The following is a 24,799-nucleotide window of genomic DNA, read 5'->3' on the forward strand; positions in this document are numbered from 1 at the left end:
CCATAAAAAAGCCCTATTTCAGTCTCCCATTTGATTTCTGTGTGGGAGATCACCTTGGTTATTCTGGGCCTTCACTTAGATAGAAAGATTGACAAATTACCATGTCAGGGCCTAGCCTAGCCCTTGTCCCCAAGGTAAAAGGATGCCAAACCCCTGTGAGGGGTATACCATTACGTCTCCAATCTAAAATAATCTCCCCAGGTAGGAGGTTCTGTGGTGCTCCTAGGATAAGACCTGCATCCCAGTGGATAGGTCTCATTCCTTCTTCTAACACTTGAAATTTTAAGATTCTAGTTGGTAGAATAGGTACAGTCAGGCTCTCAGAAGCAGACATGTGGCCTGCTGTGGTTCAGTGTTTAACATCCAGATGGCCTCTAATAGTAGTCAAGATAGCCTCTTAAAGACTCATCTGGAGAAAGCTTCTTCAATGTCTCTTTCAGTTCTTTCTACCAGCCCTGCATCTGTTGGGTTATATGGCAGGTGGAAGGTTATAAAACCTCATGGGCTTCAGACCATTCCTTTACGTCATGCACGGTGATATGGGTCCCTTGGTTGCTGTCTATATAAATGGGGACCCAGTACACACTTTCTAACTTGGTCAAGCCCCTAATAGTGGCTTTTTGACTTGCTCTTTTACTGGGAACCACTTGTATCAGTCAGGTCTCTGTTTCTGCACAGATCAGTCACACTTGCGTCCTTCTGATAAAGGCCAGGGGTTGATATAGTCCACTTATCATCTGGTCACTGGGCTAGGGGCTAATCTGATGTGACCAGGGATATGTCTCAAGGGATGTCACCACAAGCTACAGTGGGGCAGTCCCTGTCAAATGCCTGCCCGTCAGTGTATTTGATGTAGAGGTGTAACCTCTTGGCTATCTCGCAGGTAGTTTTGGGGCCTCGGTGTCTGTCGGTTTTCAGTGAAGCCACGTGCCATATCCAAGGAAGTCTTTAAGTCTTCCAGGAGAACAGCTCCTGCCCTGGCTAAGGTGTCTGCCTGGTGCTTCCCAGGCAGTGAAGTTGGAGAATATACAGAGGTGTGTCTTACCTTGATGGCAGCAGTGGGGTGTGTGCACACATCCCACATGTCCCTCCGTAGGTCAGCTCCCCAGAGGGGGCTGTCCCCAGATTGTCTAACTTTTCTGATGCGTTGTGGCATCCACATGGCCACCTCCTTCACACAGCCCACCTGTCTGTGGTTGGGGAGAAGGGCATAGTTTCATGAGTTACCGCAGTCCTTACTACCCTCAGTTTGGCCCAGTGACTGCTGTGCTTAATGTCTTCTTCAAACCAAGTGACCCTGAAATCCAGGAGAACTGCCGACGTGGGCCATGTGCAGGTATTACCTTGACTGCTGACATTGTGAAACATGTCTCAGGATGGAGGCAGTCCTAATTCTCTTTTTGACTTGACGGAGAAGAGGAGAGATGGGTGGTGTCGGAGGGGCCGTATCAGGGTGCATGTAAGACACTGGCCCAAAAACAGAATGTAATTCCACAGACGGCAGACTTGAATTGTGCACATCACCTTGTCGCAGATATGGGTGCCACCTTTGCAGTGTGCTTACTCAGGCACAGTTCCTTTTCGGTTTAAGAAGCATGTCCTTAATCCATTTACTTACTGGCAGTAAAGTATGAACATACACTAATAAGTCGATGGTGAGGCCTGTTTGCTGCAGAGCCAGGACGGCTTTCTGGAGCTGTTTTCCAATAGCATTTTACTTCACTTGGGGTCCCTTCCACAACTGAGACTAAAATCCTGGTGGTATGCGTTTCCATTCCTGCCTTTCCCACAGACCCTAGCCAAAACCTTCTAGGTACAAGTTTACATCTAATTCTCAGGCAGCGTTCCATATACATATGCCCAGAGCTTGAACTTGTTTTACTACAATTTTGGCCTTTTCAAAGGCTTCCTGGTGGTGGATGCCCTAACCCCATTTTTGTTCCTTTCTAACCAGAGAGTACTATGTGAAGAGAATGTCGCTCAGTTGTGCCTGGCTATTTGTGACCCCATGGACTATACAGACCATGGAATTTTCCAGGCCAGAATCCTGGAATGGGTAGCCTTTCCTTTCTCCAGGGGATCTTCCCAACCCAGGGATCGAACCCAGGTCTCCCGCAATGCAAGTGGATTCTTTCTGAGCCACGAGGGAAGCCCAAGAATACTGGAGTGGGTAGCCTATCTCTACTCCAGTGGATCTTCCTGACCCAGGAATTGAACCATAGTCTCCTGCATTGCAGGAGATTCTGTACCAACTGAGCTATCAGGGAAGCCCAGAGAGCACTGTAAGAGTCAAATGATTTGTGCCAAATACAGTATGAAAGGATCACATTCCAGTGATCCCAGAAAGGATTGTAATCCCTTGACCGGCTGGTGTGGCTAAGGCTTGGATTTTATTGATAACCAAGGCTGGGATAACTTTTGTCTTACCTGACCAAATAACTCCCCAAAGCTTTACTTACTACAGTTTGGGAGAGGAGGGACAAGCCATCACAGGTTAACATAGTGTCATCAATCTAATGAAATAATTCCAACTCAGGGTGGGACATGCACCATATTTCTAGGTCCTGACTGAGCAAACTATAACAAATGACACGACTGTAAATAACCCTGAGGCAACGCCTGAAAGGTTCATTGCCTCCCCTCCTAGATGAAGACAAATTGGTCTTGAAAGCTAGCACCCAAAGGAATGTTGAAAAAAGGGATTACACAGGTCAAGCACACAATGGCAAGTTTTCAGCGCAGGGAAGAGCTGTTTTAAGACAGCAGCGATATTGGAGACCTCCACATGAATGAAACAACACTGGTCAAGAATCAGCAGTTAGAACCCTGTGTGGAACAGGGTTCAGGATTGAGAAAGGAGTACAAGAAGGCTGTTTATTGTCACCCTGTTTATTTAACTTATATGCAGAGTACATCATGTGAAATGCCAGGCTGGAAGAGTTAGAAGCTGGAAATAAGATTGCCAAGAGAAATATCAACAAGCTCAGGTATGCATATGATACCACTCTAAGGCAGAAATCAAGGAGGAACTAAAGAGCCTCTTGCTGAGGGTGAAGGAGAAGAGTGAAAAACTGACTTAAAACTCAATATTAAACTGAGATCATGGCTTCTGGTCCCATCACTTCATGGCAAATAAAAGGGGAAAAGTGGCGGCAGTGATAGATTTCCTCTCCTTGGGCTCTAAAATCACTGCAGGTGGTGATGGCAGCCATGAAATCAGAAGATGATTACTTCTTGGCTGGAAAGCTATGACAAACCAAGACAGTGTGTTAAAAAGCAGAGACATCACTTTGTCGACAAAGGTCCATACGGTCAAGGTTGTGGTCGTTCCAGTGGTCATGTACAGATGTGAGAGCTGGACAATAAAGAAGGCAGAGCACTGAAGAATTGATGCTTTTGAACTGTGGTGCTGAAGAAGACTCTTGAGAGTCCTTTGGAGAGAGAAGAGATCAAATCAGTCAATGGTGCTGGGAAAGATTGAGGGTAGGAGGAGAAGGGGATGACAGAGGATGAGGTGGTTGTATGGCATCACTGACTCGATGGACATGGGTTTGAGCAAGCTTTGGGAGTTGGTGATGGACAGTGAGGCCTGGCGTGCTGCAGTCCATGGGGTCGCAAAGAGTGGGACATGACTGAGCGACTGAACTGAACTGAAGGTATACTCAGCTGTGGTGTCTACAGCGCTAGGGTTTTTTGTTTCTGCTCAGTAAATCAATCAACAAATCATCAATTCCACGTGGAGCCTCTAGTCACTTCCCACCACACAAAGTAGAGGGCAACATTGTCCCAAGTCCTGGTTACTCTGCATGTAGGGAGTCTGCTCTGGGGTTCTACGTCCGGTGATGGGACTCTGGGACACATTGCCGCACATTTATGGTCAGTGAACTGACCAGTTCACACAGGAGTGAACTGTCTTTTGTTAGGGCTTTCTGCAAACATAACAGGACTGAATTATGTGGTTTATCAGTGTCTTCTTTGGAGTCCTTGCTACTAATAATCCTACCAAGTTTGTTTCCATGTCAGCTGCATTGGTCCTTTCTCTGTTTTTTCTCCATCCTTTGCTTGTTTCACCTTTATTTCTTTGTTTGATTTTCTGTTTCCCTGATGGTGGACTCTCTCTGTTTCACTGAAATCCGCTATAATTGCAGCTATCAGAGCTACTGCTTTACTAACCATTGGTGCTGATAATAAGGTGCCACACCAAACCCCAGGAGCAAGACTGTAAGATGCAGTCCTTCATGTGTGTGTGCTTAGTCACTCAGTCATGTCTGACTCTTTGCGACCCCATGGACTGTAGCCCACCAGGCTCCTCTTACCATAGGGATTCTCCAGGCAAGAATACTGAAGTGAGTTTCCATGCCCTCCTCCAGGGGATCTTCCCAACCCAGGTATCGAACCCAGGTCTCTTGCATTGCAGGCAGATTCTTTATCATATGAGCCACCAAGGAAGCCCAAGAATATTGGAATGGGTAGCCTATTCCTTCTCCAGGGGATCTTCCTGACCCAGGAATCAAACCAGGGTTTCCTGCATTGCTGGTGGATTCTTTACCAGCTGAGCTACCAAAGCAGCCTGAAATCCTTCATACCTGCTATAGATAGCTATTTATCTGGCCCCTAAAGTTTTCTGCATATGTAGCATGTCTCATTCCTGATTCTCTAATGAGGTCATAATTCTTCTGTTGGGGTTTTTCCTGAGTCCTAATTCAAGTAACCAATTCAGCTATCCATCCTCGGTTTGTCTCATTTCAGCAGCATATGACCTTTATCTCAGGACTGGCTATTCTTTCGCTGAGGCTATTTGGACATCTCTAGGTCATTTAGTATGATATCTTCTCCATCCTTGTCCCATAGGCAGTTGCCTTGCAGCTACTCCTTACCTGGTCTCTCTTTGAACCTAATGTCAACTCAGCTATTTCTGCAGAGGAGTATTTCCTCATAGTTATCTTTTGGCTAGTTATTACCTCTTCTTGATTCACAAGTTACCTTAGTCTTTGTTTAAATGGGGGAGTGGACCCGTAGGTCATTTTTTTCATTAATAATTTTATCTTCCTACTCAGGAATCATTATACCTTGGACCCACTGTTTGGGATTCTGGTCTTCCTGTGTTCACTTTCTTGGTGAATACAGGTGCTGTATATGTGCTTAGTTGCTCAGTGATATCCGACTCTTGGTGACCCATGGACTGCAGCCTGCCAGGCTTCTCTGTCCCTGGGATTCTCCAGGCAAGAATACTGGAGTGGGTAACCATTCCCTTCTCCAGGGGATCTTCCTGATCCAGGGGTTGAATCTGGGTCTCCTGCATTTCAGGAGGATTCTTTACCATCTGAGCCACCAGGGAAGCCCAAATACAGGCGCTACCCTTGCATTTTTAGCATGGCTTCCAGGTGTTCTTGTTGTTATACCTTTTTGGCTAGTAGATCCCAACTAGAGGAATAAGCCACTTGTAGATCTTCTTCTCGTGCCAGAGCTTCTTTAGATTTTTCTAGTTCCTACCTGAGCTGGAGCTCATTTTCTCTATCAGTCTCAGGACCCAAAGCAGAGGGCATAACATACCTACTTTCACACCTTAGTTTCTTTGTCCCTTTTGTTTTGGTTAGAACGTCTGGTAACTCTTTTGGTGTTTTCAGAGTGTCCTCAAACTCATGTACCTATCTGGAGCATTCCAAACCTGGCAAGATCTCCCTACATGGAAGAGGTTGACCATCCTGGGATTTCCACCACTGACAATGGACTTTCCCTCGAAACAGTTTCTTTACCCATGCCTGTTTCATTTTTGGTCTCTGGCTGGCTTGCCAATTGTTGGGAGGCTGAGATATTGAATAATATTTCCCAAAATGAGAAGAAACTTTGAGACCAAAAAACAAAGCAGGCAACTCCATAAAGTTCAGTGGATGGAAGGGAAGGGAGTAGGCCTAGGGGCTTAAGATGGAGCTGACAAAATGTAGCCAGTGTGGTTCAGCCACATACTATCATTTATAGTATCACATTTCTACTCTCTCACTCTGTATGTGTAATTATGTGTATGTTCACACAGATTGTATAGTGGGATTATACTATATTCTATATAATTTATCTTTTGCACTTTTCTATTAATTTTATGTCATGAAGATGTTATTAGTTTTTTTGCAAATACAACCCTCTGTATATACCTGTGCTGTAGTCTGTTATTTGTGTATACCGTATTTATTTAACTTATCTCTTATTTTCCAAAAGTTACTGTTCAAAATATTCTTCAGATGAGCATTCTTAGTTATAAACACATGAGTACATTCTTTTTTTCTAGGGAATAATTTTCTAGAGCTGAAGTTATTGATAAGCTATCTTCTCAGAGGGATTTTAATAGATTATTTTGGTTATTTCTCCCTGTTCCTCTTTAAATAAAGAGAGTCAAGTATAAACTTCTTGCTGTACCTTCCTAAGTGCTTTCATTCCCATGAGTAAGTTGCACTTAAAGATTAATGAGAATTTGGGGCAGCAGAGTGAAACAGCAAGAAAATGGATTTAGGGGTCAGAAGGTGTCTTTAAATCTCATTTTTATCACTTTTTGTAATGTTATTTTGGATAACATTTCAACTTCTGAAATTTTATTTCCTAATCAGTAAAACTGAAATGCTTAAAAACCAAATTAGTAGGATTATTGGGGAAGTAAATGAAATAAAGTCTATAAAATGCCTAGCACTTAATAGTCAGTAAAAGGAACTCAGTAACTGTTAGTCTTATCTCAGTTTCTTATCAGTATATTGCCATGTGGCATACAGGCTTCCCTAGTGGCTCAGACAGTAAAGACAGTAAAGAATCTGCCCGCAATGTGGGGGACCTGGGTTTAATCCCTGGGTCAGGAAGATCCCCTGGAGAAGGGAATGGCAACCCACTCCAGTATTCCTGCCTGGAGAATTTCATTGACAGAGGAACCTGGCAAGCTACAGTCCATGGGGTCGTAAAGAGTCGGGCACAACTGAGTGACTTTCACTAGTGTATTTTTCATTTCAGTTATTGCGTTCTTTATCTCTGGTTGTCTTTTGTATTTTCTAATTCTTTGTTGAAAATCTCTAACTTTTTGGTCTATGCCTCTACTCTCAAGTTTTTCAAACATTTTTATGATCATTACTCTGAACTATTTCTCAGGTAGATTGACTTATTTCCACTTCATTTAGTTATCATTCTGAAATTTTATCTTGTTTCTTCGTCTGGACTTTTTCCCTCTGCTGCCCATTTTGTCTAAGTTGTTATTTTTATTTTTTTATCTGTGGTATATTAGTTTTGTTTCTTGACCTTGAAGAAGTGGCCCTCTCTAGGAGACATCCAGTGTATCCCAGTGATCTACTCTCTTGTTGCCCCAGTTATATGTTCTAGGGAGAATGCTGCATAGGTTCTTCTGTTATGGCAGGCTATTAGGGAAATTAGATGGAGGTGGTCTTGTCCAGACTTCAGAGACAAAGAGAGCAGAACAGGCTTCTGACCTTGCTTCTGACCTGCCTGGATACTGCCTTGACTTGAGTGCCTGATGTGAGTACAAGCGACATGGCACCTTAGAGAAAATAGGGGAAGGATTTTGAGATTGTTGAGACCCCGGAGGGGGTCTGGCCAACCATTCAAGAGGCTTAACAACACTCCAAGATTTACAAAGCAAAGCAAACAGCATTAACATGAAACCAGAGCTGCAATTTGCTCACAAGTTAATGAGGATATCATTTTGAGGCCTGAGATCATAAATGAGAATCCTCAAATTGCAATTTTGAGGTCTCACCTGTGGAGTGGATGTGCTGCCCAGCACCTTTTCCCAATTAGAATTCCAGATTGCTGTGACACAGGGATTTCCCAGTGCTGTTTGAGCTCTAGATGTTGGTCAAAATACAATTTGGTGATGTTATCTGCTGTTCTACTTCTCTTTCCTTTTAGTGATTGTTTATTGAAAGTAAGTTAGATAATTCTCTATTAAATATTAGAATTGTTTATTTGTGTATAACAAGTGGTTTATTTTCTTAACAGATCCTTTGAACCTGAGATGAAAGTTAATAAAACTTTGGAGAGAACATAGGCCATGTGGGTAGTCTGGTAGGCTTGGTTGGTCCCTCGTCTGATTGGTTGCCAGATCCTGCCTTGTACAGGTGCTGCTGGCTGCTGTGGTCACAGAGTGACTGGGTTGCAGAACCCTAAGAGGTCCTAGGGCTACTGCTGGCTCACTGATGGGCAGAGTCATGGTCCCACAAACTCTGGGGCCCACCACTGGCAGGTGAAGCCAGATTATGGGCTTAGTGCTAGCAGGCAGGGCCACTTCCTGGAGTCTGACTTCAGGGCCCAGGAATCCCAGAGCTCATTTCAGGTCATTGTTTGGGGAGGATCAGTTCTTAACACAGCTGGGTGTGTGGTCTTGGGTGTCTGCTATTGGGTAGGGTCAGGGACCAGCTGGTTCTAGGGTAGGGTCTGGCTTGTGTTATGGGATCATAATTTTCTTGATTCTTGCATCTGCCCTTTGGTGAGTGAGGCTGGTCTAGAGGCTTGTTCAGGTTTTCTTGAAGGAGGGACAGTGCCTGCACATCAGTGGGTGGAGCTGGGTCTTGGCCCTCATGTAGGCAGGGTGGTATCTAGGGGCATGTCTGTAGGCAGCTGTGGGCTCAGGAGGCCTTTAGATATCCTGTCTGTTGATGGGTGGGGCTATGTTCCTACCCAATTAGTTGTTTCACCTGAGGTGTCTCTGCACTAGAGCCTATAAGCTCTTGGATGAGGCCAGGTCATCTTGCTAATGATCTAATAAGTCAGCCTCCAGAAGTATCCATTTGGTTGAATGCTGCCCAATATGCGTGTCACCCGTGTCTGTCTCCCATTTAGCCTTGGCCGCCCACTGCCTCTCCAGGAGACTCCTCAAGACCAGCAGGTAGGTCTGGTCCAGTGTCTTATCAAGATACTGCTTATACTCTTATATGGGTCCCAGTTGAGATTTTGTGTTTGCCCTTTAAAAGTGAGATCGCTGTTCTCCCATTCCCACGGGACTAATGAAATAAAAACCCTACTGACCTCCATAGACAAATGCACTGGGAGCTCATTTCCCTAGTGCTGGAGCCCCGCACCAGCTGCTCAGAACTCTCCCTCCTTTGCGAGGCCCCCTGCGATGTAATTATTCTCCACTTCGTGGACTGTGCACCCATGGGGTACAGCATTTGATTATATCACAGGTCTGTCCCTCATACCTATCTCCCTGTAGTTCCTTCTTTATGTCTTTAGCGCTAGAAAATCTTTTCTGCTAGGCTCCAGTCTTTTTTTCTTCTTTTTTTAAATCAATGTCCGTTTTATAGATAGTTGTGATTTTGGTGTGCTTGTGAGAGATTGAACTCAGGGTCTTTCTACTTCACTCTCTTGGTCACTCTCCCCTTTGATTTTAGCTTGATTTTTCATTTAAAAAGTATGTCTATAGTAACTTTATTTTGGGATTTAAGGGTGGAGGTGCTTCCTATCAGAATTTAGGTGTTGGTGACTGAAGAGAAACCACAAAACTGGGAGAAATCATTATAGCAGATGATTATCAATACTATCACAAAGGGGTGTATGGAATTCTTTTGTGTTTTTTCCATCATCTCATGGTGATACTATGGGGAGAACAATTAAAATACACAGTGACAAATTTTGACAATTTGAGTTTTATTTTCCAAGTATTGAGTCTTACCTTTTTTCACTGCTGAGTTACCTAATGGAAGATATGAGAAATTAGGTAAGGCTGGGACTATTTAACTAGAAACCAAAAGGCAGGGTGAGATGAGAGCTAAAGACTAGAGAAAGCTGATGGTGTGGGCAAATGAAAAGTATAGGAATATTAATTGAATTATTCTTCAGAATTCAATGTAAATAAAATAATTACTTAGATTTTGAAACTGTCACTACAGTATTATGACTGAGTTGTGACATGAATAAAGTCAGTATTTTCTACTTTGCTAATTAGCAGCTCTCTTTCTTTGTGTCTATATATGTGTGTGTATATATATATACACACATACACTATATATATATTTATAATATGTATATAATAAGTACAGATTTTATTTTCTTGGGCTCAAAAACAACTTTGGATGGTGATTGCAGCCATGAAATTAAAAGATGCTTGCTCCTTGGAAGAAAAGCTATAAGAAACTTAGTGTATTGGAAAGTGGAGACATCACTTTGCCAACAGAGGTCCGTCTAGTCAAATCTATGATTTTTCCAGTAGTCATGTATGGATGTGAGAGTTGGACCTAAAGAAGGCTGAGCGCCGAACTATTGATGCATTCGTACTATGGCTCTGGAGGACTCTTTAGAGTCCTTTGGACTGCAAAGAGATAAAATCAGTCAATCCTAAAGGAAATCAGCCCTGAATATTTATTGGGAGGACTGATGCTGAAGCCCCAATACTTTGTTCACCTGATGCATAGCTGACTCCTTGGAAAAGACCCTGATGCTGGGAAAGATTGAGGGCAGGAAGAGAAGGAGGCAACAGAGAATGAGATGGTTGGATGGCATCATTGACTTAATGGACATGAGTTTGAGCAGACTCTGGAAGATAGTGAAGGACAGGGAAGTGTGGTGTGCTCCAGGCCATTGGGTCACAAAGAGTCAGACACGACTGAAAAATTAAACAGCAACAACATATATAATAAATAACAAGTGATGCATTAGTTTTGTTAAGGTGGTGGTGGTGGTTTAGTTGCTCAGTCATATCCAACTCTTGTGACTCCATGGACTGAAGCCCGCCAGACTCCTCTGTCCATGGGATTTATAGGCAAGAATACTGCAGTGGGTGTCCATTTTCTTCTCCAGTTTTATTAAGAATGATATTAAACATTATTAGAGAATGTAATGAACCAGATATGTTTATAATTGTCATAACTGGTTAAAAACAACACATCTCTCAGCCTTAGCATAATAGTGATTTTAGAATCATTTTGAGAAATTTGTTCCTCAATGTGTGTTACTCTATGAGCATTCTTACAAACTTTTTTTTTAATCTAAATGAGCTCCCATAAAGGGAGTATCGTATTATTTATGGTTTTCTGGGCAATTGAAAGCTCAATTGTTACTCTTTAATGTCTTCTGTCAGTTTTCACATTTCTCTGCTATAAAGCAAAGAATATAAAAGCCAGAGAGAGAGCTAGTAGAGTGAGAGCTACCGAGACAGATACTTCAGAATGGTATCAGAATAATACATTTATTTGCTAAGCACTTCTCAATGACCTACAACTATTTTGGATATAGCTTATTTTCTGACTTTCCTTGATATCTCAACTTTCAAATTAATTGAGAAAGCAGAAATATTAAAAAAACTGATTACGATTGATTTTTATGCTGGTGGTTTCATCTAATGGGTTTTGGTAGGCATTGGGAAACGATACATCATCATTAAGTTATTAGTGAAAGCTTTTCTTAATGGTAAATTCAGTTAGTAAATTGAAAAATATATTTGGGAACTTCTCTGGCTTACCCGTGGTTAGGACTCTGCCCTCCCAATTCAGTGGACATTGGATCAACCCCTGGTCAAGGAGCTAAAATCCAATAGACCTCACAGCATGGCCAAAAATTAACTAAATAAAGTACAAAGTCACACAATGTATTTTTAAAATTAAGAATATATTTGTAGTGAAGCTTGAAATATGCTTTTAGCTAAAAGATTGATTTTCAACTTGATATTTGCATCATGGTGTTCTCAAGGCAAAGATGCTGAAGTGGTTTACCATTCCCTTCTAATTGGGAAAGGAGTACATCAAGGCTGTATATTGTGACCCTGCTTATTTAGCTTGTATGCAGAATACATCATGCAAAATGCCAGGCTGGATGAAGCACAAGCTGGAATCAAGACTGCTGGGAGAAACATCAATAACGTCAGATATGCAGATGACACCACCCTTAGGCAGAAAGCAAAGAGGAACTAAATAGCCTCTTGATGAAGGGGAAAGAGGAGAGTGAAAAAGCTGGCATAAAACTCAAGATTAAAAAAAAAAACAAGATCATGGCATCTGGTCCCATCACTTCATGGCAAATAAAGGGGGAAACAATGGAAACAGTGAGAGACTTTATTTTCCTGGGCTCAGAAAATCACTGTGGATGGTGACTGCAGTCGTGAAATTAAGATGCTTGCTCCTTGGAAGAAAAGCTATGACCAACCTAGAAAGCTGGAAAGCAGAGGCATCACTTTGCCAACAAACATCTGCCTAGTCAAAACTGTGGTTTTTCCAGTAGTCATGTATGAATGTGAGAGTTGGACCATAAATAAGGCTGAGTGCTGAACAATTGATGCTTTTGAATTGTGGTGTTGCAGAAGACTCTTGAGAGTCCCTTGGACTGCAAGGAGATCCAACCAGTTGAATCAGCCAACAATATTCATTAGGAGGACTGATGCTGAAGCTCCAATACTTCGACCACCTCATGTGAAGAGCTGACTCATTTTAAAGACCCTGATACTGGGAAAGATTGAAGAAAGGAGGAGAAGGGGACGACAGAGGGCAAGATAGTTTGATGGCATCACTGACTCAATGGATATGAGTTTGAGCAAGCTCCAGGAGATGGTGAAGGACAAGGAAGCCTGGCGTGCTGCAGTCCATGGGGTCACAAATGGTCGGACACGACTAAGCGACTGAACAACTTAACAGCAACCACAAAATTTGCCTCATAATTTAAATTAAATGGTTTCAGTTTATTTGTTTCTTTCACTTAAGTCATTTTGCCATTTTAATGTCCTTTATATGACTTTGTTTCCTCACAGAATATGTCAGCAAATACAGTGGAAATTCCTGAGTTTTCATTATGTTTCTGACACTGGTTTTATGACCTTTGGCAATCTCACCACTTTTTGGGCATTTGTTCCTATGGGAGGTTGAATTCTTTTTCTAGTTGATTTGATATGTCACCTGAAACTTAATAATTATTAATAATAATATCACATGCTTAGTAATAATAGCATATATGATTTTAGATGTGGGACATGGTGTGTTTTAGTCACTCAGTCCTGTCTGACTGTTTGTGATCCCGTGGACTGTAGCTCACCAGGCTACTCTGTCCATGGAATTCTCCAGGCCAGAATACTGGAGTGGGTAGCCTTTCACTCCTCCAAGGGATCTTCCCTATCCAGGGATTTAACCCAGGTCTCCTGCATTGCAGGCGGGTTCTTTACAGTGTAAGCCACCTGGGGTATCAGCCAGAAGAGAACCTTGAAATTAAGTGTAAACATGCCCTGTTTTAAGGAAATGTGATCATCAATGAACATTTGAAAACTTAGGCTCTAATAAAAATAAATGAAAAAAAAAAAAGAAAACTTAGGCTCTAATTCTAGTGTCTGAGTTTTTAGAGGAATGTTTTGGTAGATTTAGAATAATGTTAACTACTTTCTACTTCAGAGCCCTCATTTTACTTAATATTCTCCCTCAGGGATGCCAAGTTCTGTTGTTGCTGTTCTAGTTTTTCCTCTCAATAGGGATCTACAGCTAGCTTGCTTCATCCTGAAAATGAATGTTTGATATTAATAGACATCAGTACCTTTTTGCAATTTACTTCTGTAATATGTTACCATTTTTCTCTCCCCTCACCATTTATAACTCGGTGGCAAATCTAGGGCTTATGGTGGAGAAGGCAAATGGATTCAGTGTTGTGTTAACTGGTTAGTTGTTAGTAAATGCTGGCTCCCTGAAGTTGCACCTAGAAGGGCTTTTGAGGGAATATCTGGGCTTTGTGGTAAAAAACGCAATAGTTGACATTTGAAGTAAAGTAAATGAAGGCTTGTAAACTATTCCTTTTTATTGTTAACCTTTGATTTACTGACTGATCAGTATCTGAAACTTGTCTATTCAACAGTTCATAGTATCTGTTGCTTCTCTTTCTATTTCTGCTGCCACCATTCTTGTTCAGGAGGTTGTCACCTTACCCCAGACTATTAAAATATTTTCTGAATTATTCTCTGTGACAACAGAATTCATGTCTTTGATCTATTTTTCACATGTTGTGTAGTTAGCTTCTCAAGCAAACATTGAATTGTGTGATTTTTCTTTACAGAAACTTTCGAGTGTTTCCCCTTTGCTTACAGAGTGGGATCCAAGCACCTTAACATGCTGTCCAAAATCTTTCCTCATCCTGACCACATATCCCCTTCCAGTCATGTCTCAGACATGAGGTCTAGCAAAAGTGGAGTATTTGCTAAATGTCAAATCTCTTGTGTGTGCTCTCCCTTCCCACTATTGTTGGTTCTTTCCTTTGGGGTGAGATTTCACCTTCTCCCTGGAAATTTCTGTACCTATCCTTGCTTATCAAGGTTAACTCATGATGTTTTACTGGATTTCTGAAACTGGAAATAATTTTCTTTCTTTGAGTTCTCACACTACATTTCCTATGAGTTCAGTTCAGTCACTCAGTTGTATCCGACTATTTGAGACCCCATGGACTGCAGCACGCCACAGTTCCCTGTCCGTTTCCAACTCCCAGAGCCTACTCAAACTCATGTCCATCAAGTCAGTGATGCCATCCAACCATCTCATCCTCTGTCGTCCCCTTCTCCTCCTGCCTTCAATCTTTCACAACATCAGGGTCTTTTCCAATGAGACAGTTCTTTGCATCAGGTGACCAGAGTATTGGAGTTTCAGCTTTAGCATCAGTCCTTCCAATGAATATTCAGGACTGATTTCCTTTAGGATTCACTGGTTGGATCCCTTGCAGTCCAAGGGACTCTCAAGAGTCCTCTAGCACCACAGTTCAAAAGCATCAATTCTTTGGCCCTCAGCTTTCTTTACAGTCCAACTCTCACATCCATACATGACTACTGGAAAAACCATAGCTTTGACTGGAGGGACCTTTGTTCCTCTAGTAATATCTAGCAAAGTAATATCTGGCAAAGTAATATCTCTGCTTTTTAATACCCTGTCTAGGTTAGTCATAGCTTTTCTTCCAAAAAGCAAGCAGCTTTTTATTTTATGGCTGCAGGCACCATCTGCAGTGACTTGGGAACCCAAGAAAATAAAGTCTTTCACTGTTTCCATTGTTTCCGTATCTGTTTGCCATGAAACAATGGGACCAGATGCCTTGATCTTAGTTTTCTGAATGTTGAGTTTTAAGCTAACTTTTTCACTCTCCTCCATCACTTTCATCAAGAGGCTTTTTAGTTCCTCTTCACTTTCTGCCCTAAGGGTGGTGTCATCTGCATATCTGAGGTTATTAGTATTTCTCCTGGCAATCTTGATTCCAGCTTATGCTTCATCCAGCCCAGCATTTCTCATGATGTACTCTGCATGTAAGTTAAATAAACACGGTGACAATATACAGCCTTGACATACTCCTTCCCCTATTTGGAAGCAGTCTGTTGTTCCATGTCTAGGTCTAACTGTTGCTTCCTGACCTGCATACAGGTTTCTCAAGAGGCAGATCAGGTGGCCTGGTATTCCCATCTCTTGAAGAATTTTCCACAGTTTGTGGTGATCCACCCAAAGGGACTCAGGCATGCATGTGCATATATTCATTCTCTCCCAAATCCCCTGCCCATCCAGGCTAGCACATACATTTGAGCAGAGTTCCATGTCCTATACTGTAAGTCTTTGTTGTTTATGTTTGTACATAGCAGTGTGTATTGACCTTCCCGAAGTCTCTAAATATCCCTTTCCCCCAGGCAACCATAAGTTTGTTTTCTAAGTCTGAGAGTCACTTTCCCTTTTGTAAGTAAGTTCATTTGTATCATTTTCTTCTGGATTCCTCATATAAGGGATGTCATATGATATTTTGCCTCTGTCTGATTTACTTCACTCAGTATGACACTCTCTAGGCCCATCCATGTTGCTGTCATAGCTTAATTGACCATAGGTGCATGGCTTATTTCTGGGTTTTCTATCCTGTTCCATTGATCTATATTTCTGTTTTTGTATCAGTATCATACTGTTGTGATGACTGTGGCTCTATAGTATAGTCTGAAGTCAGGGAACCTGATTAGAACTGCTTTTGCTGCATCCCATAAATTTTGGACTGTTGTGGTTTCATTTTTGTTTGTCTCTAGGTAATTTTTAAATTTCTTTTTCAATTTCTTCAGTGATTTAGTGGTTTAGTATCATATTGTGTAGCTGCTACATGTTTGTGTTTCTTAGAGGTTTTTTCTTGTAATTTATTTCTAATCTCATAGAATTGTGATCAGAAAACATGCTTGATATGATTTTGATTTTTTTAAATTTACCAAAGCTTGCCCTGTGTCCAGCATGTGGTCAGTCTTGGAGAATTCTCCATGATCACTTGAGAAGACTGTGTACTCTGCTGCCTTTGGATGGAATGCTCTATAAATATCAGTTAAGTCCAGCTCATCTAGAGTGTCATTTAAGGCCTGTGTTTCCTTATTGATTTTCTTTCTGAATTATCTGTCCATTGATGAAAGTGGTAAAATCTCCCACTATTATTGTGTTATTGTCAATTTTGTCCTTTATGTTTATTAGTATTTACCTTACATATTGAGGTGCTCCTATATTGGGTGAATTTGGATTTATAATTGTTATATCTTCTTCTTAGACTGAACCCTTGATCATTATGTAATGTCCTTCTTTGTCTTTTATAACAGTCTTTGTTTTAAAGTATATTTTGTCTGATATGAGTATTGCTACTCCAGCTTTCTTATGATTACCATTTGAATGGAGTACCTTCTCCCATCCCCTTACTTTTAGTTTGTAACTGTCCACATGCCTGAGGTGGGTCTATGGTATACAATATATGTATGGGTCTTGTTTTTGTATCCACCCATCCAGTCTGTGACTTTTAGTTGGTACATTTAATCCATTTACACTTAAGATAATTATCAATATGTATGAACTTATTGCAATTCCGTTAATTGTTATGGATTTGTTTTTGTAGATTTTTTCCTTCTCTTGTGTTTCCTGCCTATAGAAGTTCCTTTAGTATTTGTTGAAAAGCTGGTTTAGTGGTGCTGAATTCTTTTAACTTTTGCTAGTCTTGAAAGTGTTTAATTTCTCCATGAAATCTGAACAAGAGTCTTATTAGGTAGAGAATTCTTGGTTGTAGGTTCTTCCCTTTCATCGCTTGGAGTATATCATGCCATCCGCTTCTGGCTTGTAGTTTCTGTTGAGGAATTGTCTGATTACCTTATGGCGTTTCCCTTGTATGTTGTCTTTTTGTCTCTTGTTGGTTTTAATATTTTATGTTGTTCAGTTTGATTACTGTATCTGAGTTTGTCCCTCCTTGATTTTATCCTGCTTTGAACTCTGCCTTTCTAGACTTAGTTGGCTATTTCCTTTCCTATACTGGGGAAGTGTTCAGCTATTATCTCTTCAAATATTTTCTTGGGTCCTTTCTGTCTTTTCCCTCTAGAACCTCTATATTGAGAATGTGCATTTAATGTCATCCCAGAGGTCTCTTAGGCTGTCTTCATTTCTTTTCAGTTTTTTTTTTCTATATTCAGTTTTGCAGCAGATGCTTCCACCATTCTGTCTTCTAGGTCACTTATCCATTTTTTTGCCTCAGTTATTCTGCTATTGATTCCTTCTAGTGTATTGTTCATTTCTGTTTGTATGTTCTTTAGTTCTACTAGATCTTTGGTAAACATTTCTGTAAACATTTTTGACATCTTCTCCATCCTGGATCATCTTCATTGTCATTATTCTGACTTCTTTTTCTGGAAGGTTGCCTATCTCCACTTCATTTAATTGTTTTTCTGAGAATTTATCTTGCTCCTTCATCTGGAACAAAATCTTATTTCTTTTCATTTCTGTTAGGTTTCTGTGATTGTGTTATTACTGCTGGAAGCTTCTTGGACTGTAGTTCTTGTTTCTTCTGCCATCTCTGGATGAGGATAAGTGGCTTGTGCAGGCTTCCCGATGGGAGGCACCTGCTGTGGGGAAACTTGTAGGCAGGGCTGTGCTCAGTAAAACTTTAATCCAATTGTCTGCTGATGGGTAGGGCTGTGTTTGCCCTGAGGCAACCCAATCCTGGAGTTGCTAAGTCCCAGAGGACTTAGGCCTGATAGGTACCTCCCAGGACTGTTGCTGCCCCTGCCCCTGTCTCCATGGGGGGTCACTGTCAATCCACGCCTTTGCAGGAGACCTTCAAACACTCATAGGCAGGTCTGGTTCAGTCTCTTGTGGGGTCACTGTTCCTTTCCCCTTGGTTCTAGTGCACATAAGATTTTGTTTGTGACCTTCTAGATTGGAGTCTCTTTTCCCCCCAGTACTGAGGAAGTCATATAACTAAATCCCACTGGCCTTCAAAGTCAGATTCCTTGGGGATTCCCAGTCCATTGGCTGGATCCCTAGGCTGGGGAGCGTGATGTGGGGCCTAGAACCTTCACAACAGTGAAAGAACTTCTTTGGCATTATTGTTTTCCAGTTTGTTGGTCACCCGTTTGGCAGGTATCAGATTTGATTTTATTGTTTGTGTCCTTCCTACCATTTTGTTGTGGCTTCTCCTTTTTCCTTGGTTTGGAATATCTTTTTTTTTTTTCTTATGGGTTCCACTGTGCTGGGAGAAATATCAATAACCTCAGATATGCAGATGACACCACCCTTACGGCAGAAAGTGAAGAAGAACTAAAGAGCCTCTTGATGAAAGTGAAAGAGGAGAGTGAAAAAGTTGGCTTAGAGCTCAACATTCAGAAAACTAAGGTCATGGCATCTGGTCCCATCACTTCATGGCAAATAGATGGGGAAACAGTGGAAACAGTGGATGACTTTTTTGGGGGGATGGGCACTCCACAATCACTTCAGATTGCAGCCATGAAATTAAAAGACACTTACTCTTTGGAAGGAAAGTTATGATCAACCTAGACAGCATATTAAAAAGCAAAATCCAACAAGTCCATCCATCCTAAAGGAGATCAGTCCTGTGTGTTCATTGGAAGGACTGATGTTGAAGCTGAAACTCCAATACTTTGGCCACTTGATGCGAATGACTGACTTATTTGAAAAGACCCTGATACTGGGAAAGATTGAGGGCAGGAGGAGAAGGGGATGACAGACGATGAGATGGTTGGATGGCATCACCAACTCAGTGGATATGGGTTTGGGTGAACTCTGGGTGTTGGTCATGGACAGGGAGGCCTGGCGTGCTGCAGTCCATGGGGTCAGACACGACTGAGTGACTGAATTGAACTGACTGTCTTCCTGTCAATGGTTGTTCAACAGCTAGTTGTGATTTTGGCAGGAGAAGATGCCTAGCTGATTTTTATCTTGATGATCTCTCCACTGATGTCAGTAGGATGTTGAAGTCTCCTGCTTTTATTGTGTTATTGTTGATTTCTCCCTTTATGTCTGTCAGTATTGGTTTATATATTTAGACACTCCTCTATTGGAGGTCGGAGAAGGCAATGTCAACCCACTCCAGTACTCTTGCCTAGAAAATCCCATGGATGGAGGAGCCTAGTAGGCTCCTCCATGGGGTCGCTAAAAGTCAGACAGGACTGAGTGACTTCACTTTCACTTTTCACTTTCCTGCATTGGAGAAGGAAATGGCAACCCACTCCAGTGTTCTTGCCTGGAGAATCCCAAGGACAAGGGAGCCTGGTGGGCTGCTGTCTATGGCATCACACAGAGTCGGACATGACTGAAGCGACTTGGCAGCAGCAGCAGCAATGAGAAATTTAAATTGCAAAGTTTAGGGACTAAGTTATGAAGAGTTTATGGAGTTTTTTTCTCCTATTATAAAGGATCTAAATTTTTTGTTTTTGACCTTACCACTATATGCTATGGATCCTAATGGCTAGAAGAAATAATGTTCAAATAAAGTCTATGATTAAGAATATTTATCTTTATTGTTGTTAGAAATCCATTATTTTCTGTTTGTCGTTAAAGATTGTATTTTTTTTTAAGATGAGTAAGGTAGGTGCTAGAATCACATCGTTTTCATTTATATGTGTATAACACAGTTTTTGAGTTCCAAGCACACTGCAATATTTGTACTGTCTCTCCTTGATTTTTATGAACTCTGAAAGAAAGAGCTGAATTGCGTTTTTAAAGGACACTTAATGAGCAAAACTAGACACAGGGAAAACTGAAAATTTCCACTTAAATGGAACACTTCCTTTATAAATATATACCACAGTATATTCTCAAATGGAAATGTTTTAAAATTTTACTGGTTTTTCAATCATTGCTGGAGTCATAGTGTCTGCTTAAGGGCAAATGGGTTATTTTCATTTGATTTCTGACTAGTAGTCTTTGACAGTTCCAAATATAAACATGTCTGATAGTTTCTTTTTTTGGGGCGGGGGGGGGAAATATTTGAAAATGTAGTCTGATTTTCTTTTTCTTTTTTTTTTTTTGGTGTGTGCTGTTCTGTTGACTACATTTATATTTTCTCAGTGTATCGTGATTTCCATGGAAAGAGTAATTTTTAAGAACCTGGAATATGAAAATGTATCAGGTTGATATGAAAAAAAGCATTTCAGATATTAAGCATGGTACTGATAAATGCACATGGGTGGTACTCTTGGTAGAAAAATAAGACAGGGTAAACATGAGATTTTTATTGTAAGTATTAAATATAAAAATGTAATGTAGCTTTTATAAGTTATTACCAGTTAGTGGAGGATGAATATGCAGCACAAATTTAAATTTTAGAACTTCTAAGTCATTATTAATTTAATTTATATATTACATTACATTTATATGTTTATACATTTACAAAGATATTTTGGTATTACATTTATCTAGCATTTCCGTTTTTCTTCAACAGAAATCTTCTTGACCGAGACACGTTTTCTAAATCTGATCCAAGTAAGTATTTAACTTGCTTTTTGAAATGGTCTATTCAGGAGGAGAAGGGGGCAACAGAGGATGCGATGGTGCAATGGCATCACTGACATAATGGACATGAGTTTGAGCAAACTCTGGGTGATAGTGAAAAAAACGGGAAGCTTGGTGTGCTGTGGTCCATGGAGTCACAGAGAATTGGACATGACTTAGCAACTGAACAACAGCAACAACTTATTTTACTTACTTGATTTTGTAGAAACTTGTGTGAAAATTATAATTTTTACTTAAATATTATCTTAAAGACTAGAAAGCAAGGGGGAATATGGTCTCAGGCCCTGCATTCTTATCTACCTGGGCAGTACTCTGGCTAAAGAGAGGAAATTGCTTAGCATTTTGAGACTAAGAAAATACAAATGACTCCAATGCAGGACAATTCATTTTGAAATTAAAACCTCACTGTAAAGCCATATGATAGAAATTATATTTGACAGACAGCTGTAATGGGCCATAATTCTAAGTGATCAAGTCACAGAGTAACAAGTTTCCTTTTTTTGTGAATAAAGGAAGCATATAAAGTCATGTATAATCAAGTGAATTATATAGCATCTTGAATGAGCTAAATTTTTTGATTACTAATTATGTATATATTGAAAGCTGGAGATAAATTGTACAATGAAAGCCAATTTTAATTAGAAAACAATAGAAATAATGTATAAATCAAAAAAAGAAGTTGATATCCAGTTACTCTCCATCTCTTCAAATGTATGAAACTGTGTGGTTTAATGACGGGAGAGAGGTTTTTTCAGTTGATGAAAGAATTCTTGAGATCCCGTCACTGGAGAAAAGGCATTGCAATTTGTGGGTATTAAAAGTTCCCAGGACTCATCAGTAAGTGAATGGGATATTTTTATCCCTTAATCTTTACTCTCCGTTCTTAATCTACCTTTTTCGGACCTTCATTTGTGGTTGACAGGATTTCTTGTTTACAAACATTGAGGATAGGAGTTGCAGATATTAAATTTAACATTTGATTTGGTGCAGATTGTCCTTCCCATGATGCTTCTGATGATTATAACTATCCTAGGAAGAGCATGACCTATGACTGGTAACATACTGAAATACTTCAAAACTGTTTGTGTGTGTGTTAATTGCTCAGTTGTATCCGACTCTTTGACACCCCTTGGACTATAGACCACCAGGCTCCTCCATCCATGGAATTTTCCAGGCCAGAGAACTGGAGTGGATTGCCATTCCCTTCAATAGGGGATTTTCCTAACCTAGGAACTGAACCCTGGTCTCCTGCAGTGCAGACAGATTTCTTACCAGCTGAGCCCCCAGAGAATTCATAAAACTATTTAACCTTAGTTTAAAAGAAACATCATCTACATTTGTAGCATAATGTAATTGTAGACGTTAGCAAATAACTATTATATTTTTGTGCTAAGACCTATACATGGTAAGGTCTAAAGACCTGTTATAGTTTTTTTGCTTATTTATAAAAATTTTAATCATGTGATAATTTATTAACAATTTTCCTGCCAGAGTAAGGTGAGGTATTAAGAACTAATTTTAACATACCTTTTGGACAGCTGAAAAATAAATTGGGTTTGTTCACTTGATATTTATAAAAAATGTTTAGATATATTTATTTTTTTCATCTTTTTGTAGTTTGTGTCTTATATATACAAGGAGTTGGAAATAAAGAATGGAGAGAGGTAAGAACTGGAATTTTTAAAATATGATTTTTATGCTGCAAGACATGTTATAAGTTACAATGTAATCAAGATGATACTTTCCTATTTTTAGTTATTTTAAGTCATCTTCAACCCAAAGATTGAATTTCTTTTGATTTCATTTTAATTTGATGGAAGCAATTTTTGTGTTTTGTTTTTAATAGTCTTCAATGTTTAGCTCATTTATGATCTTTCTGTGAAATAATCTAGCCTTGATTTGTGTTTTCCTCAGTCTTACATAAATTTAGTAGATCCAGTTCTTACACAGTTGAAATGTGCTTTCAGTCTCACTTTTTGAGGTCAACTGCTGATTTTATAAAATGTTGCTTTAAAGGATTTTAAGTGTGGTGATTGATATCAATTATCTGCTTTTTGAGAGGTAGTAACTTGTTATTTGAAAATAAAGTAGAAACTCAGTTTCTTATTATTAGGTTGGTGCAAAAGTAATTGCAGTTTTGTATTGTTGAAACTGGCCATTTGATATTGGAATACATTCAAAATAAAGAAGGTTATGTCATACATCATTTTAATGGGCATTTCTTTCTCTCTTTTTTTTTTTTTTTTGCTAATGACTTATTGCTTGGTGTAATATTATTACTTGTTTATTTTATATTTATTTTAGACTATGTAAATGATGTTAGACAAATTGCAAATTTGGGTAGTTTTCTTATTTGAGTACAAAATGGGTTGTGAAGCAGCTCACAACATCAACAATGCATTTGGCCTGGGAATTATTAATAAATGTGCAGTGCAGTGGTGTTCAAGAAGTTTTTCAAGGGAGGCAAGAGTCTTGAAGTTGAGAAGTGTAATCACTGGCCATCAGAAGTTGAGAACAACCAACTGAGAGCCATCATTGAAACAGATCCTCTTACAACTAAATGAGAAGTTGCCCAATAACTTATCATCAACCATTCTATAGTCATTTGGCATTTGAAGCAAATTGGAAAGGTGAAAAAGCTTGATGCATTTATCATGCCTCATGAGCTGACCAGAAATCAAAACAAGCATTTTTGAAGTGGCGTCTTATTCTACACAATAATAATGAAGCATTTTTAAACTGGATTGTGATCTGTGACAAAAAGTGGATATTTTTATGACGACTGGCAATGACCAGCTCGGCGGTTGGACAGAGAAGAAGCTCTAAAGCACTTTCCAAAACCAAACTTATACCAAAAAAAGTTCATGATCTGCTCCTGGTCTCATCCACTACAGCTTTCCGAATCCCAGTGAAATCATTACATCTAAGACGTATGCTTAGCAAATTGATGAAATGCATGAAAAACTATAACGCCTGCAACTGGCACTGGTCAACAGAAAATATCCAATTCTTCTCCATGGCAACACCTGACGGCATGTTGCACAACCAAGGCTTCAAAAGTTGAACAAATTAGGATACAAGTTTTCCCTCATCCACCATATTCGCCTGACCTCTCACCAACCACCACTTCTTCAAGCATCGCTATAACATTTTGCAGGGAAAACACTTCCACAACAAGCAGGATATGGAAAATTCTTTCCAAGAATTTGTCAAATCCCAAAACATGGATTTTTATGCTACAGGAATAAGGAAACTTATTTCTCATTGGCAAAAATGTGTTGATTGTAATGGTTCCTGTTTTGATTAATAAAGGTATGTTTGAGCCTAGTTAATAATGATTTAAAATTCACAGCCTGAAAGCATAATTACATTTGCACCAATCTAAATACAAATATTTTGTTTAATGGAGTAAAAGCAAGGAGGCAGAATTATATTTTTTCATGGTTAATGATTTTGTTATTTTTATTTCATTATAGTTGATGTGTGATATTATATGTTATAGGTGTATAATATACTGATTTGCAGATTTTAAAGGTTGTACTCCATTTGTACTTATTATAAAGTATTGACTAAATTCTCTATGTTATATAGAATATCTTTATAGCTTGCTTCATACATAAAGGTTTTTACCTTAGTCCTTAGTCTTAAGGACCTTTTCACCTTAGTCTTGGTCTCTACCCCTGAATTGCCCCTCCCACTTTCTCTCTCTCGCCATCGGTCACTGCTAGTTTCTTCTGTCTGTGAATCTTTTTCTTTTTGTTATATTCACTAGTTTGTTGTGTTTTTTTATATTCCACATATAAAGTAGCTTATTTCACTTAGCAAAATATTCTCCAAGTCCATTCATGTTGTTGCAAGTGTAAAATTTCATCATTTTTATATGGTTAATATGCCATTATATGTGTGTGTGTGCGTGTGTGTGTATATATATATATATATATATAGAGAGAGAGAGAGAGAGATACAGATATAGATATATCTATATATATCTATATCATGTCTTCCAGTTCAAGAACATGGTGTATTTTTCAATCTGTTTCATCTTCAGTTTCTTTCATCAGCATCTTTTA

General features: G+C 39.8%; 1 protein-coding gene across 2 annotated transcripts in view; it reads left to right on the plus strand.

Annotated features, from left to right (window-relative positions):
* Positions 1–24,799, plus strand: part of CPNE8 (copine 8) — a 255,959-nt gene that overhangs the window by 15,046 nt on the left and 216,114 nt on the right. For both annotated transcript variants that reach the window (XM_065934624.1, XM_065934622.1), the window contains exons 2-3: positions 20,659–20,699; positions 22,347–22,393. In XM_065934624.1, the coding sequence (XP_065790696.1) occupies positions 20,659–20,699; positions 22,347–22,393 (88 nt within the window). The remainder of the gene's footprint in view (positions 1–20,658; positions 20,700–22,346; positions 22,394–24,799) is intronic.

This window comes from Muntiacus reevesi, chromosome 4 (assembly GCF_963930625.1).
Source record: "Muntiacus reevesi chromosome 4, mMunRee1.1, whole genome shotgun sequence".
Lineage (NCBI taxonomy): Eukaryota > Metazoa > Chordata > Mammalia > Artiodactyla > Cervidae > Muntiacus > Muntiacus reevesi.